This window comes from Penicillium rubens, assembly GCF_028828025.1.
Source record: "Penicillium rubens strain IBT 27055 chromosome Unknown utg000003l_segment0_segment0, whole genome shotgun sequence".
Classification (NCBI taxonomy): domain Eukaryota; kingdom Fungi; phylum Ascomycota; class Eurotiomycetes; order Eurotiales; family Aspergillaceae; genus Penicillium; species Penicillium rubens.
Window position 1 is genome coordinate 6,173,338 of NW_026890601.1, and position 13,739 is coordinate 6,187,076.

The 13,739-nt window shown below is 49.9% G+C and overlaps 4 protein-coding genes across 4 annotated transcripts; 2 read left to right on the forward strand and 2 right to left on the reverse strand.

The window, feature by feature from the left end:
• Positions 1–1,326: 1,326 nt before the first annotated feature.
• Positions 1,327–2,303, reverse strand: N7525_008576 (aminoglycoside phosphotransferase family protein; the record flags this gene model as incomplete). Its single annotated transcript, XM_002562634.1, has 2 exons — positions 1,327–2,166; positions 2,220–2,303. 2 exons carry the CDS (start codon positions 2,301–2,303, stop codon positions 1,327–1,329), a joined length of 924 nt encoding a protein of 307 aa, XP_002562680.1.
• A 2,736-nt stretch (positions 2,304–5,039) lies between these two features.
• On the forward strand, positions 5,040–9,041 carry mdr1 (ABC multidrug transporter Mdr1; the record flags this gene model as incomplete). The annotated part of the gene is made up of 1 exon (XM_002562635.1): positions 5,040–9,041. One exon carries the CDS (start codon positions 5,040–5,042, stop codon positions 9,039–9,041), a length of 4,002 nt encoding a protein of 1,333 aa, XP_002562681.1.
• A 1,213-nt stretch (positions 9,042–10,254) lies between these two features.
• Positions 10,255–11,906, forward strand: N7525_008578 (Ytp1 family protein; the record flags this gene model as incomplete). Its single annotated transcript, XM_061214429.1, has 5 exons — positions 10,255–10,368; positions 10,419–10,496; positions 10,567–11,397; positions 11,463–11,592; positions 11,656–11,906. The coding sequence occupies 5 exons, from the start codon at positions 10,255–10,257 to the stop codon at positions 11,904–11,906; spliced, it is 1,404 nt and encodes a 467-aa protein (XP_061068860.1).
• A 335-nt stretch (positions 11,907–12,241) lies between these two features.
• N7525_008579 (E1 ubiquitin-activating protein AOS1) lies at positions 12,242–13,567 on the reverse strand (the record flags this gene model as incomplete). The annotated part of the gene is made up of 4 exons (XM_002562638.1): positions 12,242–13,135; positions 13,187–13,373; positions 13,422–13,479; positions 13,528–13,567. The coding sequence occupies 4 exons, from the start codon at positions 13,565–13,567 to the stop codon at positions 12,242–12,244; spliced, it is 1,179 nt and encodes a 392-aa protein (XP_002562684.1).
• Between the last annotated feature and the right edge of the window lie 172 nt (positions 13,568–13,739).

Sequence of the window (13,739 nt, forward strand, 5' to 3'; positions counted from 1 at the left end):
AGGCACGACCCAACGCAAGACCCGGATCAAGATTTGATAATTGAATTTTTTTTGTTTGCAATTGCACTCAAGAGTAGTTCCACATCCACTAGCGCTCTCAAGTTCATGGCCAAGGCATGTTGTTCGAAATTCGGTTGTGGGCGTCACATCATGAAGAGGGTTTCGAAATCATCAAAAACCCTTGAACCACCCCGCACAGACACACTTCGGTTGCCATATGACATTGCGAGCTGAATTGGGGCTTTTGAGAATGGCCGGGCGGAGGGTGCGAATACTGAGGGTCCGCTTAGACCTTCAGGGTCGACTTACGCCAGTGGCGGCGCTTGGCGTTGTATCTGTTTCAGCAGTGTATCAGCCATACGTTCGATTCAATGTAATTCCCGTATCTCTTTTTCTCCATTGTTGGGTTCGTGCGGTCGGCGGGTGGATGGTTATGTGCGTTTCCCTTTCCTCTCTCGCGTTTCCGTATCACTCTTCCCACAAATGGCGAATTCGGATATAAAGATGGATTTTGGATCTCGAAAACAAAGGTGCGATTTACCTGATGGTGTTGTTGGTGCGCAGACGGATCCACTGGGGGATGGGGCGGTTCTGACGCTGAGCTTTGGCAAGCTTTTGCTTGGTGCGGAAGGTCTTGTGGCTCTGTGTGGAAAATGACGGGTTAAGATTTTGTTTCTCGATTTTTCAGAGGTCTGACTGGGAAGGGAGACGGCGACGATGGCGAATGTATTTTTCGAGAATGGCGGGAACAGGAGTCTAACATACCGGCATCTTGAAGGGTTGATCGCGACGGCGAGCTTGTTGGATGGACGGATGAAGTTATCGACCTTCGAGTGTGGATGGTTTGTGTGCGGCAGGGCTTGGCTTCGCTTCGGTTGGGTCAGGTGATGTGGAATTTATGCCTAAGGTTGTAAGGTGTTGAGGCAGAAACAATTTCCGCAAAGTGGGTCAACTTCTACGAGTGTTCCGTATACGCTCACACTGCCCAGGTGCCATTATGCAAGTAATACGTTACAATATACAGTCTGGTATACGATATACGTCCATGGATATACCCTGTTCCCTCTTTTAGAATAGTGCTTACCTTTGATGGCTATCAGGATCGTTGGAAACAGTCGAGCTACAATGCAATTTGCGTCCTGCAATGTCAGGCTGTTTTGTACTGCCGCATAAGCAAGCTAGCCCTGGAGGCCTTGATTCGGAACCTCGTAAGCCGTGAATAACCTGCCCTAGCCGTGAACAAATACCATAAAGTTCCTTATCACCAACAAAAGCTCAGAACTGGAGCAGTACAACAATCATAGCACGGATTCATGTAAGATCCCATTAGGCCAATGCCGCAGTAGTCAACCCATATGCAATGGAATCAAGTTGTCGTTCTTCCTCAGGGAAGCGTGGGATAAGAGACAAGACAGCTTCATTAAAGCCAGTAAAGAACTGCTGAGCCAATAACGCAGCACTTTCAAAGGCAGGGGGATATGCACCGGCAAACGCCCAGTCAACCAACCATACCTCCCCATTCTGGTCTAAGATCAAGTTTCGAGGACTTATGTCCTGATGGGTGAGAACAAAGGTGGTAAATTGAAATGGCGGGATATCTTTGGGACATTGTTTCACATGCTTACAGATATCAAGCTTGTGGTTGAACCAACCTTGAAATTCGGCACTGTCTTTAAACGGACCGGCGCTGTAATCTGTGAAGAATCGGCCACGAAATGGCCCGCCACCAGGAGGACCTGGCTGCGAGATTACAACAGATTGCATTTCTTTGATCATTTCCGCGATCTGTATAGCGATTTGTCTTTGGTTGTCGGATGTTAGGTCGGCCCAACACTTATCGAGAGGTTGGCCTGGGATAAAATCCATCACGATATATCCCTTCGTACCAAAGTATTGCGTGTCGTCTTCGACTTGGAATGAACGGTGGACTCGTGGAGCTCGAATGCCGGTTCTGGAGGCGACGAGATTGAGTGTCTTTGCTTCGCAAGGCAGGACGGTGCCGCCGCCTTTCATCACCAGATCTCGTGAGAGCCGTACGACTTTTATGGCGCCAAACTCGTGGAGAACAGGGGCAGACTCAAGAAGGATTGCCAGGGTCTTGTCTGTGACGGAGTCAAAATCCTTTCCATCTAGCGGGAAGTCTCCCTCTAGATCCCGGCTGTGGGGCTGTAAATCAAGAATATCAGTAAATAGTACTTAACCCAGGAAGCGTCACATACATCCGAAAGTGGACGCATCCAGGCCATTGGATCTATTTTATAGATGGAGGGGTTGCTGAGCGGCAATGATTGTTGAATCTCCATGGTGGTTACTTGGGAAACCTGGTTTATCTCGAAAATGAATTTAGTACGGTGGTCACCGGGAAATAGGAAAATGGAAGCATGGGTTTGCTTGAGGACTGAGGCATGAATGAGCCAATCAACGCGATGCTCGTTTGACGCGCGAATGGCCTTGGGCACCTTGTCACATCCTTGGAAAATCGTTGAGATCACAACTTCTACCTGCATGTGTCCGTGCCATCGGGCATGCCTCAACCAATTGCTTCTCATTGCATCCCAACCTTAAGGGCCCCAACTTTATTACTACACTTAAAGCCAGTCAATAGTACCCAACATTTATCCAATTGGCTCAAATCATGTCAGCATCAGTTCCTATTCGGAATTCTGTTACCCAAACTTACTCGAAATGCGGAACCGGACGACACATATGTAGCTGCCAGGAAAGATGGAGAAGATTGGTATATTCTTCGGCATACAACATCCGAGCAAGCAACCACCCGATGCCACGCCTGCAAATTCGCACGGGGTCCGTTTGATCCATAAAGTAGGTACCCTATCAGTAGTAGAGGCTATTGGAAACAATGCCATCTACAGAGTCCACCGCTAGAGTTCCGATACCACTTCGGAGAGTGAAACCATCAAATTCGTTCAAGAAACGCTTCCTAAGTGCCTGTGCCTAAAGTAATCTATTCCTAGGTCGACGGAAATCGTCCATTCTTGGTGTTGAAAAGAGTTCCGGGTATAACACTGAGAGATGCGTAGGGAACTATGTCCGCTACCGAACAAGATCCTATCCTTGATGAGATTGTTTCTATATGCGATATACTCGCATCTATTACTTCTAACCGACTCCAGAATGTATATGGAGGCCCGTAATTGGAACCGAACCTTGCTCACTCGGAACGAGATTTGTTAGAGCCGTTAACTATGTTTGAGAGTAGGGGATATTTCTTGCGGGAAGACCTTCATCCAAACCCAGAGATTGAAGAGAGGTTCCATCTCTACCATTCAATTTGCAGAGTGGTTCATGGAATGGTGGGGGACAAAAGCTAGATAGTGAATCAAGCCGGTGACATTTTGTGTAGATTCGGCGATAGATCTGTCTCTTTCTCTCCTTGGACAAAATCCACGACTATATCTGGTCACCTTCTTCTTTCCAAGGCTGGGTTTCAAGGCCAGTTGCTATCCAATTCATCGCGTACATACCAACTCTCAGCAGTAATATTGCTACATAGCCGCGGACAAAATTACCGGGCAGCTACTAGCTACCTAGCGATAAGGTAGTGATGGTCTATGTACCAAAAGAGATGTAGCCCTAGAGTGTGAGATAGTCGATTTCGAGGCGTCCCAAGTGGGTGTTTCTATTTTCCTTTTCTTGGCTCTTGGCTCTTTCCTTTCTTGGTAGTCATAGGGCTGAAGGAATTCGGGGAGAAGAATGGTCTTGTTATGCCCTACTAGTTGACTTTTATCGCAGCAGCGATCCACAGTTTGAGGATCTTCGACTTGGCTGGGAAGCTTGATTTTGGGCGAAGAGAGATATGGTCATTCGTAGTATCTATAGGCGACGTTATTTTAGTTTGAGCTCATATTTCCCTCTATGGTATATGGTTGCATCATAAACGTGGCGAACTAGGAGGTCTAGTACGACGTGGAGGGAAAAGGTACGGATTTGACAATTCCAAAATAATCCCTGAATTCGAACGTATGTTGGTTCTGATCACAAATTTACATATGGTATAGCTCTACCCGACGTCAGACAGAAGAGGTTTAGGTACGTTGCACCTCCAACCTTAGGAAGGACCAAGGAAGGTGCTGTGTTATCTCAGGCCTCCTGAGGTCAACAACCTTGGAAGTAATCAACTTGTACGAAATAGGCAAAAGGAGGCAAAAGGGAGTCAAAGCGTCCAATGTCGGACATCGGACATGAAACTACCCGACGCATAAAAAAAGTGGAATCGGTCCAGATCTTCTGTCTTAGCGGATCAAAATTCGGACGAAATCCTCCGTAATATAACTAATATACCTACATACCTTCCAAGGTTAGGTAGGATTATGACTCAGGATATCCGTATTCGTTCTCGTGTTTCGCGTCATGATGATGTGTTTCGTGTTGTCCGTGTTGTACTCTCTGCGTTAAGGTCACAGTATGTACTAAGTGCCACATGCATGCATGTTTCAATCATGCTGGACCTGCGTCAAGCATTAAGTAAAGAAGCAAATCCTCCGTGCTAACTAGTGTTCCCTAGAAAGGGGGCGCGTTCGAGGGATGCCCTTGCACGAGGAATGTGGAGGTACATCATAAGGAATGTCCAGCCTCTGTATAAACAGATTAGCAATCTGTACGTACAGGGAACATACACCCGTTGGAATAGAGAGATAAGACCAAGTTAGGATCTAGGCAGCACTCAGTGATATAGTAAATATCGTAAACGGCGTAAACGGCGTAAATACGTCGATTAGAAATTGCAAATTGCATAAAGACATGTCGGAGTTCGGACTACCCGACCCGCCCAAAAAAAATAAGCCCCTCCGAAGTACCTAAAGTAAGTATAATCCAAGACATTTAGATCTCACTCCTTCCTTCACCCCTTTCGTTAATCTTTACTCTTCTTAATCTAATACTCTCATATCCCTTAATCTCTCTAATATCTCTTCTTTCTGCTAGCGCCTTGATTCATCCCTTCACGTCTCGCCTCTTCAGATCAAATCCTCATCTTCAAGTTCTTCATGGAGTAGAGATTCAAACCCAAAAGCTTCAACATGCAACAGCCCCAGGAGGGCGTGACGGCCGTTGAGAAGGTGGCCGACGGTCCTCAGCTTAACGAGAAGCCCGTCGACAAACGTGATTCCGATTCCGCTTCCACATCAACAGCAAAGGAACACGAAAGCAAGACTCCAGTCGCGTCAGACGAAGATGCGCTCTATGCTCACTTACCTGAGCATGAAAAGGACATCTTGAAACAACAGCTGGATGCGCCTCCTGTCAACATCTCTTACTTCGGTCTCTATCGATATGCCTCCCGCATAGACATACTCATCATTGTCATCAGCACACTCTGCGCTATCGCCGCCGGTGCTGCCTTGCCTCTCTTCACTATTCTCTTCGGCTCCTTGGCCACGGCTTTCCAAAAGATTATGCTCCGCACTATCCCCTACGATGAATTCTATGATCAATTGACCACCAACGTGTTGTACTTCATCTATCTCGGCATCGGAGAATTCGTCACCGTCTACGTCAGCACCGTCGGTTTCATCTACACCGGAGAGCATGTCACCCAGAAGATTCGAGAGCACTACCTCGAAGCCATCCTACGTCAGAACATCGCCTACTTCGACAAGCTTGGTGCAGGTGAAGTGACTACCCGCATCACGGCTGACACCAACCTTATTCAGGATGGTGTCTCCGAAAAGGTCGGTTTAACCCTTACTGCCGTCGCTACCTTCGTGACTGCTTTCATCGTTGCATACATCAAGTATGCCCCCTTGGCTGGCATATGTACTTCGACTATGGTCGCGCTGGTCCTCATCATGGGCGGAGGCTCCCAACTGATCATCAAGTTTGGCAAGCTTTCCCTGGAAAGTGCCGGTGCCGGTGGAACTGTGGCGGAGGAAGTCATCAGCTCGATCCGCAATGCGACCGCATTCGGTACTCAAGACAAGCTCGCAAAGCAGTACGAGTCCCACTTGCTTCGCGCAGAGCGCTGGGGCATGCGCCTCCAAATGAGTCTTGCCGTGATGGTCGGTATCATGTTTGGACTCATGTTCATGAACTACGGCCTCGGATTCTGGATGGGATCTCAGTTCCTGGTGGATGGTAAGGTTGATGTCGGGCAAGTTTTGACCATCTTGATGGCTATTCTTATCGGTTCTTTCTCCCTGGGCAATGTCAGCCCGAACGCGTCAGCATTTACCAATGCTGTGGCGGCCGCTACCAAAATCTTTGCGACTATCGACCGGGACTCCCCGCTGGACCCTACTTCGGACGAAGGCATCATCCTTGACCACGTCGAGGGTCATATCGAGTTCCGCAATGTGAAACACATTTACCCCTCCCGTCCGGAAGTTACTGTCATGAATGACGTTTCCCTCGGCATTCCTGCTGGGAACACCACCGCATTGGTCGGACCCTCAGGTTCTGGCAAGAGCACCGTCGTCGGTCTTGTCGAGCGGTTCTATCTCCCAGTCGGTGGTCAAGTATTCTTGGACGGCCACGACATCCAGACTCTCAACTTGCGATGGCTACGGCAGCAGATCTCCCTGGTCAGCCAGGAACCTGTTCTGTTTGGCACAACCATCTATCAAAATATTCGCCACGGTCTGATTGGAACACGCTTCGAACATGAGTCCGAGGAAAAGATCAAGGAGCTTATTGAGAATGCCGCCAAGATGGCCAACGCTCACGAATTTATTACTGCTCTTCCGGAAGGCTATGAGACAAACGTCGGCCAGCGTGGATTCTTGCTGTCTGGCGGCCAGAAGCAACGTATTGCCATCGCTCGTGCTATGGTCAGCGACCCCAAGATTTTACTTCTGGACGAAGCCACTTCAGCCCTGGATACGAAGTCCGAGGGCGTTGTTCAGGCAGCACTTGATCGCGCTGCTGAAGGCCGCACCACCATCGTCATCGCCCATCGTCTGTCTACTATCAAGTCTGCTCATAACATTGTCGTCTTCGTTCAAGGATCCATCGTTGAGCAGGGCACTCACTCCCAGCTGACTGAACACGACGGTCCTTACTTCAAGCTTGTCGAGGCCCAGCGCATCAATGAGGAGAAGGATGCAGATGCTTTGGACGCGGATGAGGATGAGGATGGCCTCGAGGAGATGACCAAGTCTCACATCGCACGTGTCAAGTCAATTGCCAGTGGCTCCACCTGTGTGAAGGACGAGGCCGAAACATTCCAGGACGCCATGCATCGCCAGGAGTCTCGCAAGTCCGTTTCCAGCGTTATTCTATCACAGAAGACTGCTGAAGGCGGCAGAAAGCACTCGCTCTTGACTCTGATTAAGTTTATCGGCTCGTTCAACAAGGAAGAGCGGTGGTTCATGGCCATCGGTCTTTGCTTCTCGATTCTTGCCGGTTGTGGTCAACCAACTCAGGCTTTCTTGTATGCCAAAGCTATCAGCGCTCTTTCCTTGCCCAAAACCCAATATGACAAGCTGAGATCGGATGCCAACTTCTGGTCACTGATGTTCTTTATCGTCGGTATTGTTCAGATCATCACCTTCTCAGTCCACGGTATCGCCTTCGCGTTCAGCTCTGAGAGATTGATTCGCAAGGCTCGCGGCAATGCCTTCCGTGTCATGCTCCGACAGGATATCAACTTCTTCGATCGTGAGGAGAATAGCACTGGCGCTTTGACTTCTTTCCTTTCAACTGAAACCAAGCACCTGGCCGGTATCAGTGGTCAAACTCTTGGAACAATTCTCATGACTTCAACAACACTCATTGCTTCAATTGTGATCGCGCTTGCTTTCGGATGGAAGCTTGCTCTCGTTTGCATGTCCGTCATCCCGATTCTTCTCGGCTGCGGCTTCTACCGTTTCTACATGCTTGCCGCGTTCCAGGCACGTTCCAAGGCCGCTTACGAGGGATCAGCCAGCTACGCCTGCGAGGCTACATCTGCCATTCGCACTGTGGCTTCGCTTACTCGTGAGACCGACGTTTGGTCATTCTACCATGGTCAACTCGAGCGTCAGGGCCGCACAAGCCTGATCTCGGTATTCAAATCATCGCTCTTGTATGCTGCCTCCCAGGCCTTGGTCTTCTTTTGTGTCGCCCTTGGCTTTTGGTATGGTGGAACCCTGCTCGGTCACCATGAATACGACGTGTTCCGCTTCTTCGTCTGCTTCAGTGAAATCTTGTTCGGTGCTCAGTCCGCTGGCACAGTGTTCTCCTTCTCCCCCGACATGGGCAAGGCCAAGAACGCCGCCGCCGAGTTCCTTAGGTTGTTCGAGCGTCGGCCTACAATTGACACATGGTCCGAAGAGGGCGAGAATTTGGACCACTGCGAAGGAACCATTGAGTTCAAGGACGTGCACTTCCGCTACCCCACCCGTCCCGAGCAGCCTGTGCTCCGCGGTCTGAACCTCACTGTCAAGCCTGGCCAGTACATTGCCCTGGTCGGACCTAGTGGATGCGGCAAGAGTACGACCATTGCCCTCCTCGAACGTTTCTACGATGCTCTTTCCGGAGGTGTCTACATAGATGACAAGAATATCGCCGACCTCAATGTTAATTCCTACCGCAGTCACCTGGCGCTGGTCAGCCAGGAGCCCACCCTCTACCAGGGTACCATTAAGGAGAACATCCTGCTCGGTAGCCCTAACCAAGATCCAACCGAGGAGGAGCTTGTCCAGGTCTGCAAGGACGCCAACATCTACGACTTCATCATGTCGCTCCCCGAAGGCTTTAACACCGTCGTCGGAAGCAAGGGAGGCATGTTGTCCGGTGGCCAAAAGCAGCGTGTCGCCATCGCCCGCGCCCTCCTGCGCAATCCTAAGGTCCTACTTCTGGATGAAGCTACCTCGGCTCTCGACTCCGAATCCGAGAAGGTCGTCCAAGCTGCTCTGGATGCTGCTGCTCGCGGTCGTACTACCATCGCTGTGGCTCACCGTCTCAGTACCATTCAAAAGGCCGATATCATCTATGTCTTCGACCAAGGCAAGATTGTCGAGAGCGGTACTCACACTGAGCTCTTGCGCAACAAGGGTCGCTACTTCGAGCTGGTCAACCTCCAGTCCCTTGGCAGGGCCGGCTAAATCTTTTGATTTATTTTCATATCCATGTATCATACCCCCATTTTCTTTCTTGATTCTATCTCACATTCCCTGCCATTTCCCCCATCTGTTGCGTCTCTTTCAATTTCTCCCACCAGGGTATTCTTGTGATAGATTATTTTTTCAGCAGCAAAGACGCGGAAAGTCAGGGTACATTGTCTCCCCTCGATAAAGATAAAAAATTAAAAAACATCCACTAGGGATGTAGGATTAGATGAATGAATACAATGAAATCTCAATTCAACACCACCCGGTTTCGCTCCAAACTCCATCCGTTCAGTTGGATCCCTTCAAACCATTTCAAGTCCTTTCAATTAGTAGACCTCTTGCCGTGTAGCCCTTCAATCCTCCTCCGAAAACCCAAACTCCCTCACCACCTCGACCTGCCTCACCCCCCTGGCATCAGCAATAAGCTCCATCAATCCCTGCCCAACATCCCTGATGTCATTGTACTCATGCAAGAGCTGGGTATAGCGTACGCATGTGGTATTGTAATCGTCCCTGGGATAACCAATGGTTAGAGATGTAAGATGCAATGTTTCGATGTTTATGTAGACTGCATGCAATTGGGGGAGCTGAAGGGGTTTTACTTGAGTTGGGCGGTCACTGAAGCTAAGTCGGCTTCGAGCCTCGCATATTTAGCTTCTAGACTTGCAATCGAAGCGCGGAGGTTGTCCTACGTGGGTGTTAGTGCTTAACATGATGAACACGGGTAGTGGCAGGGTGGGGGATACTACAGACGTACCACTCGTTCCTGGTCTCGGAAGGACCTGGTTTCTTTGGCTTGATCCATGTAGGTGTGCAATTAGCTGCATATGCATATGTATTGTGGTACGTGGGATGCAAGAGAGGAAGAAGTTATCCATGTACTTACCCAAGTAGGTAGGTACTTCGTACCCCAGAATTATATACTTCTGACCAATCACAGCCACGCTGAATAATCCACTCCAAGCCAAGGTTTCTGCTTGCGCGTCCTTGATTTTGCTGTGATGTTATTTTTTAAAAGTTGTTTAATAAGTAAATGATAAAATAGCTACCTATATCACTTGGCTATTCGAGAATACAGCCCTGGAGATCAAAAAGACGGTTCTTTGACTCCACGCGTCGTCCCGCCTAATCGGATGCCCCGGATTGGGTTTACCTGTTGTCCGCATTTGTTCTCTTCTCCCTTGCAACTCCCTACCTCAACCACACCATGGCATATCTTCGCCAGTCCTTATGGACTTTGTCTGTATTAGTGGCCTCGGCTCTCGCCCATGGCGGCCACGAGGCTGTTCCTGAGGGCGAATCTATCTCCCAGGATCCTATCGTATGTGGTACTACGCTATTTCCCTCGCGCAAAGTTAACAATGATTCCAGGACTCAACACTATGGACTCATATGATTCTCATGGGGTTAGCTTTTGGCATAATCTTCCCAACGGGAATGGTTCTTGGGGTATGTACCGCTTCACTTGCCTCTCCGTTTCTTCCCTGCCGTCGCATCCATCTCTAACAAAGCAATTCAGATAATCCGCTCCCGCTGGCATGTCCCCGTCCAAGTCGTCGGCACCGTCATCGCCGTGTTAGCCTACTTCCTCGGCCACGCCCACAAAGGCCGCCAATTCGATAAGAACGTGCACGCCTCTGTCGCAAACTGGCTGATGCTATTGCTGGTCGCGCAAGTCGTCCTCGGGTTCTATCTCAAGCTGCATCTTGAGAAGGCGGGCCAGGCTCGCATCCGGTGGATCTTCGTGTTGGCCCATGGCATCGTCGGCAAGGTCATGCCCGTCCTCAGCTGGGCGCAGATGCTATTCGGCGGCATTGCCTCGCTCGGCTTCTGTCGCGATGATCACCTCGGTCAATGTCTGGCCCATTTCATCATGGGCTCCGCCTTCATCGGGTACGGTATCTGTTTGACCATTCTCTTGCTTGTCGGCCAGTATTGGTTGCGCCGTACCGGTCGTAGTCAGGAGTTCTTCGATTCGCTTATCATCGCCGCTTGGGGCTGTGTTAATACTTTCACCGAGCACCGCTGGGGTTCCCCCTGGGCTCACAATGACCTCCAGCATACCACTATGGGAATTATTTGGTGGTGCGCTGGTCTGCTGGGTATGTGGCTCAGCCGTACCCGCAGCGGCCGCCCTAAGCGTAACCTCATTCCGGCCATTGTCATCTTGATTACCGGTTATGCCATGTCCGCCCACCCCCAGTCGCTGATGATCAGTACTATGATCCACTCCATCTTCGGGTATACCCTGATGGCGGCGGGCCTGACGCGCATCATTGAGATCTCGTTCGTGCTAAAGGATAAGCCTGCTCTCTCCGAGCCGAACAGCTTCCAATACCTGACTCCCTTCGTATGTCTCTCCTCCAGTCGATGTGCTATATGTAGGATGATACTGACCTAGTTTCTCTTTTGCAGTTGCTCTACGCCTCCGGTTTCCTCTTCATGGGTGCCACCGAGGAGCAGATGCTCCTGCTGCACAACGCAGGTGTCACTCACGTGTCCTACGTCTTGATCCTCTACAGCATTGCCTTCATTGTCTTCCTCTGTAAGTTGATTCCCTACCCACCACTTATCTTTTCTGGAACACCCACTCATTCTTCTCTTCCAGTCGTCAACATCCTTCTCCACATCTACGCTGTCCACGCCTGGCCCAACTCCGAGTCCACCAACCAGGATGGCCCCATGTACTCCACTCTCAACGGGAACGCGAATGGTCGTGCGCGTTCAAACTCGCAGCAGATCCAAGATGCCGAGGCATTCGAGCTCCATGGCTTGATTTCTGATGATGAGGAGGGTCCTTCTATGGGACCGCGGAAGAATAGCGATGAGGAACTTGGAAAAGAAGAGACCCGTCACTGAGGCCTTGCGTTAATTTATTGATTCCCTTGGTAGGTATATCGTGCATTTTGTGATCTTTTGTTAGACGGCGTCTGGGTTAGGTTGGGTTGGGTTCGAATAGCATTGCAGGTTCTACTACATGGCCTTGAGAATGGATAGCTAATATTTTACCTGAACAAATTGTACATAGTTTCCAATTTCATGCAATTATCAAGTGTCAATGGTTGCTCGTGTTCTATCGTACATAATAAGACCGAGATCTAAGCCCCGGGTTATTGGAATCCGTAAGAAAAAAGGAGATTCGTAATGCTAAGCCCATCTCAGTCACTGTCCACCTTCGTCTATTCTAATTGCCCTCACGAATCCCCAGCAACAGGAACTGTAACTGGGTTCCTGACCGGCGGCACAGCAGCCATATCCGCACCATCATCAGGGAAGAAAGGATGGAGTGAATAGATCGGGCCAACGCTCTTCTCCCCATCAAACAGCAACATATTCTGTAGCGGCTGCTCCCTCGCCGAAAGAACGTTAATAACATCCTGCGCCAGCGCACCGCCCAAAAACGCCGCAACGGGACTCAACTCGCTACCCAGGTTTTGCAGGAACGTCCGTAAGAACACAGAATCCAATGTGAGTGGCTCCAGCTTCAGTTCCTGGTGTCGGTCGCGCGATAGCTTCGTGAATAGTTCCAGGTCTTCGTGAGTGAAGGTCGGACGGTGGCCGCGTAGTTTTTCGAATTCCCACAGTGCGCGCAGGCAGCTGAGTAGCGGGGTTACTTGCTTGCGACGCCGTGGGAGTCGAGTGTATTCTTCCGGCAGTGGGGAGGTGTTTGCGAGGATGAGCGGCGAGTATACCTCGCGCTTGGTGACTAGCTCGATGATCTTGCTTTCTTCCTTGTTGGCCTCGTTTTGTTCTTTCTTGGTGGTTATGTCGATGATGCTGCGGGTGGGTGTTTCTTGGGTTGCGGGAGGCATGTTGGATTTGTTGCGCTCGATCACGAAGTCGTGGCTGATTAGGTCGGCGAAAACGTAGCCGTAGAGGCCGTGTAGACCAGCGGCGTAGAAGGGCCTGTTGGCTAATCGGCAGGCGGCATTCACAGTGGTGTTGGTTAGAAAGTCGAGCTCTGTGGCGATCGTGATGTCAAATTGCGCGAAGAAGTCGGGTTGTTTAGTTTTGACATCGGAAGTGTCGATGTTGAGCTTAACCCGAGGGTTCATTTTGTGGATTTGCGGTCCTGCGACTTGCGCGCGCTGCGGCTGTTAGTGCATGGCGGTAGATGTTCTGCCCTGATTATAGCTCACATTCTTCCCAATCACATCCTTCTCACTTTGTGCTTCAGCAATGAAGAACTGCGCTCCCAGGTCCTCCTCTGTGACGTCCTGGTGGTCGATTATGGTGAGTGACCCGATGCCCGCCAGGACGAGGTTCTTGGCCACTTCATTCGCGAGAGCTTTCACAGTGATGAGGAGGATATTTGCAGATCGGATTCTAGCTGTTGTTAGGATATGTAGCGTTTTAGTAAGCTGGGTTGCTCACTTTTCTTGTGCGTGCACTCCCCACAAGCGGATCTGTCGGTCATACAGGGCGATTTCATCTGGCAAAGTTAGTAAGGATTGGGTCAGATTCTACTGATTGACCATACCAGCACTGATTGACTGTGCATTATCTTGTTGCTCCGCCATAACGCCGATCAAGTGGTTGAGATGAGGGTACAATCTTTCCCAGGTGCGCGTTGGCAATGCAAAGGCCTCGCAGTTATATTTTGGGGGAATTCAATGTCGACTGAAAAGTAAGTAGTAACTTAGTGGCTTAATGGGATGTGCAATGGAAGTGGAAGTTTCGAAGTTGTAGAAG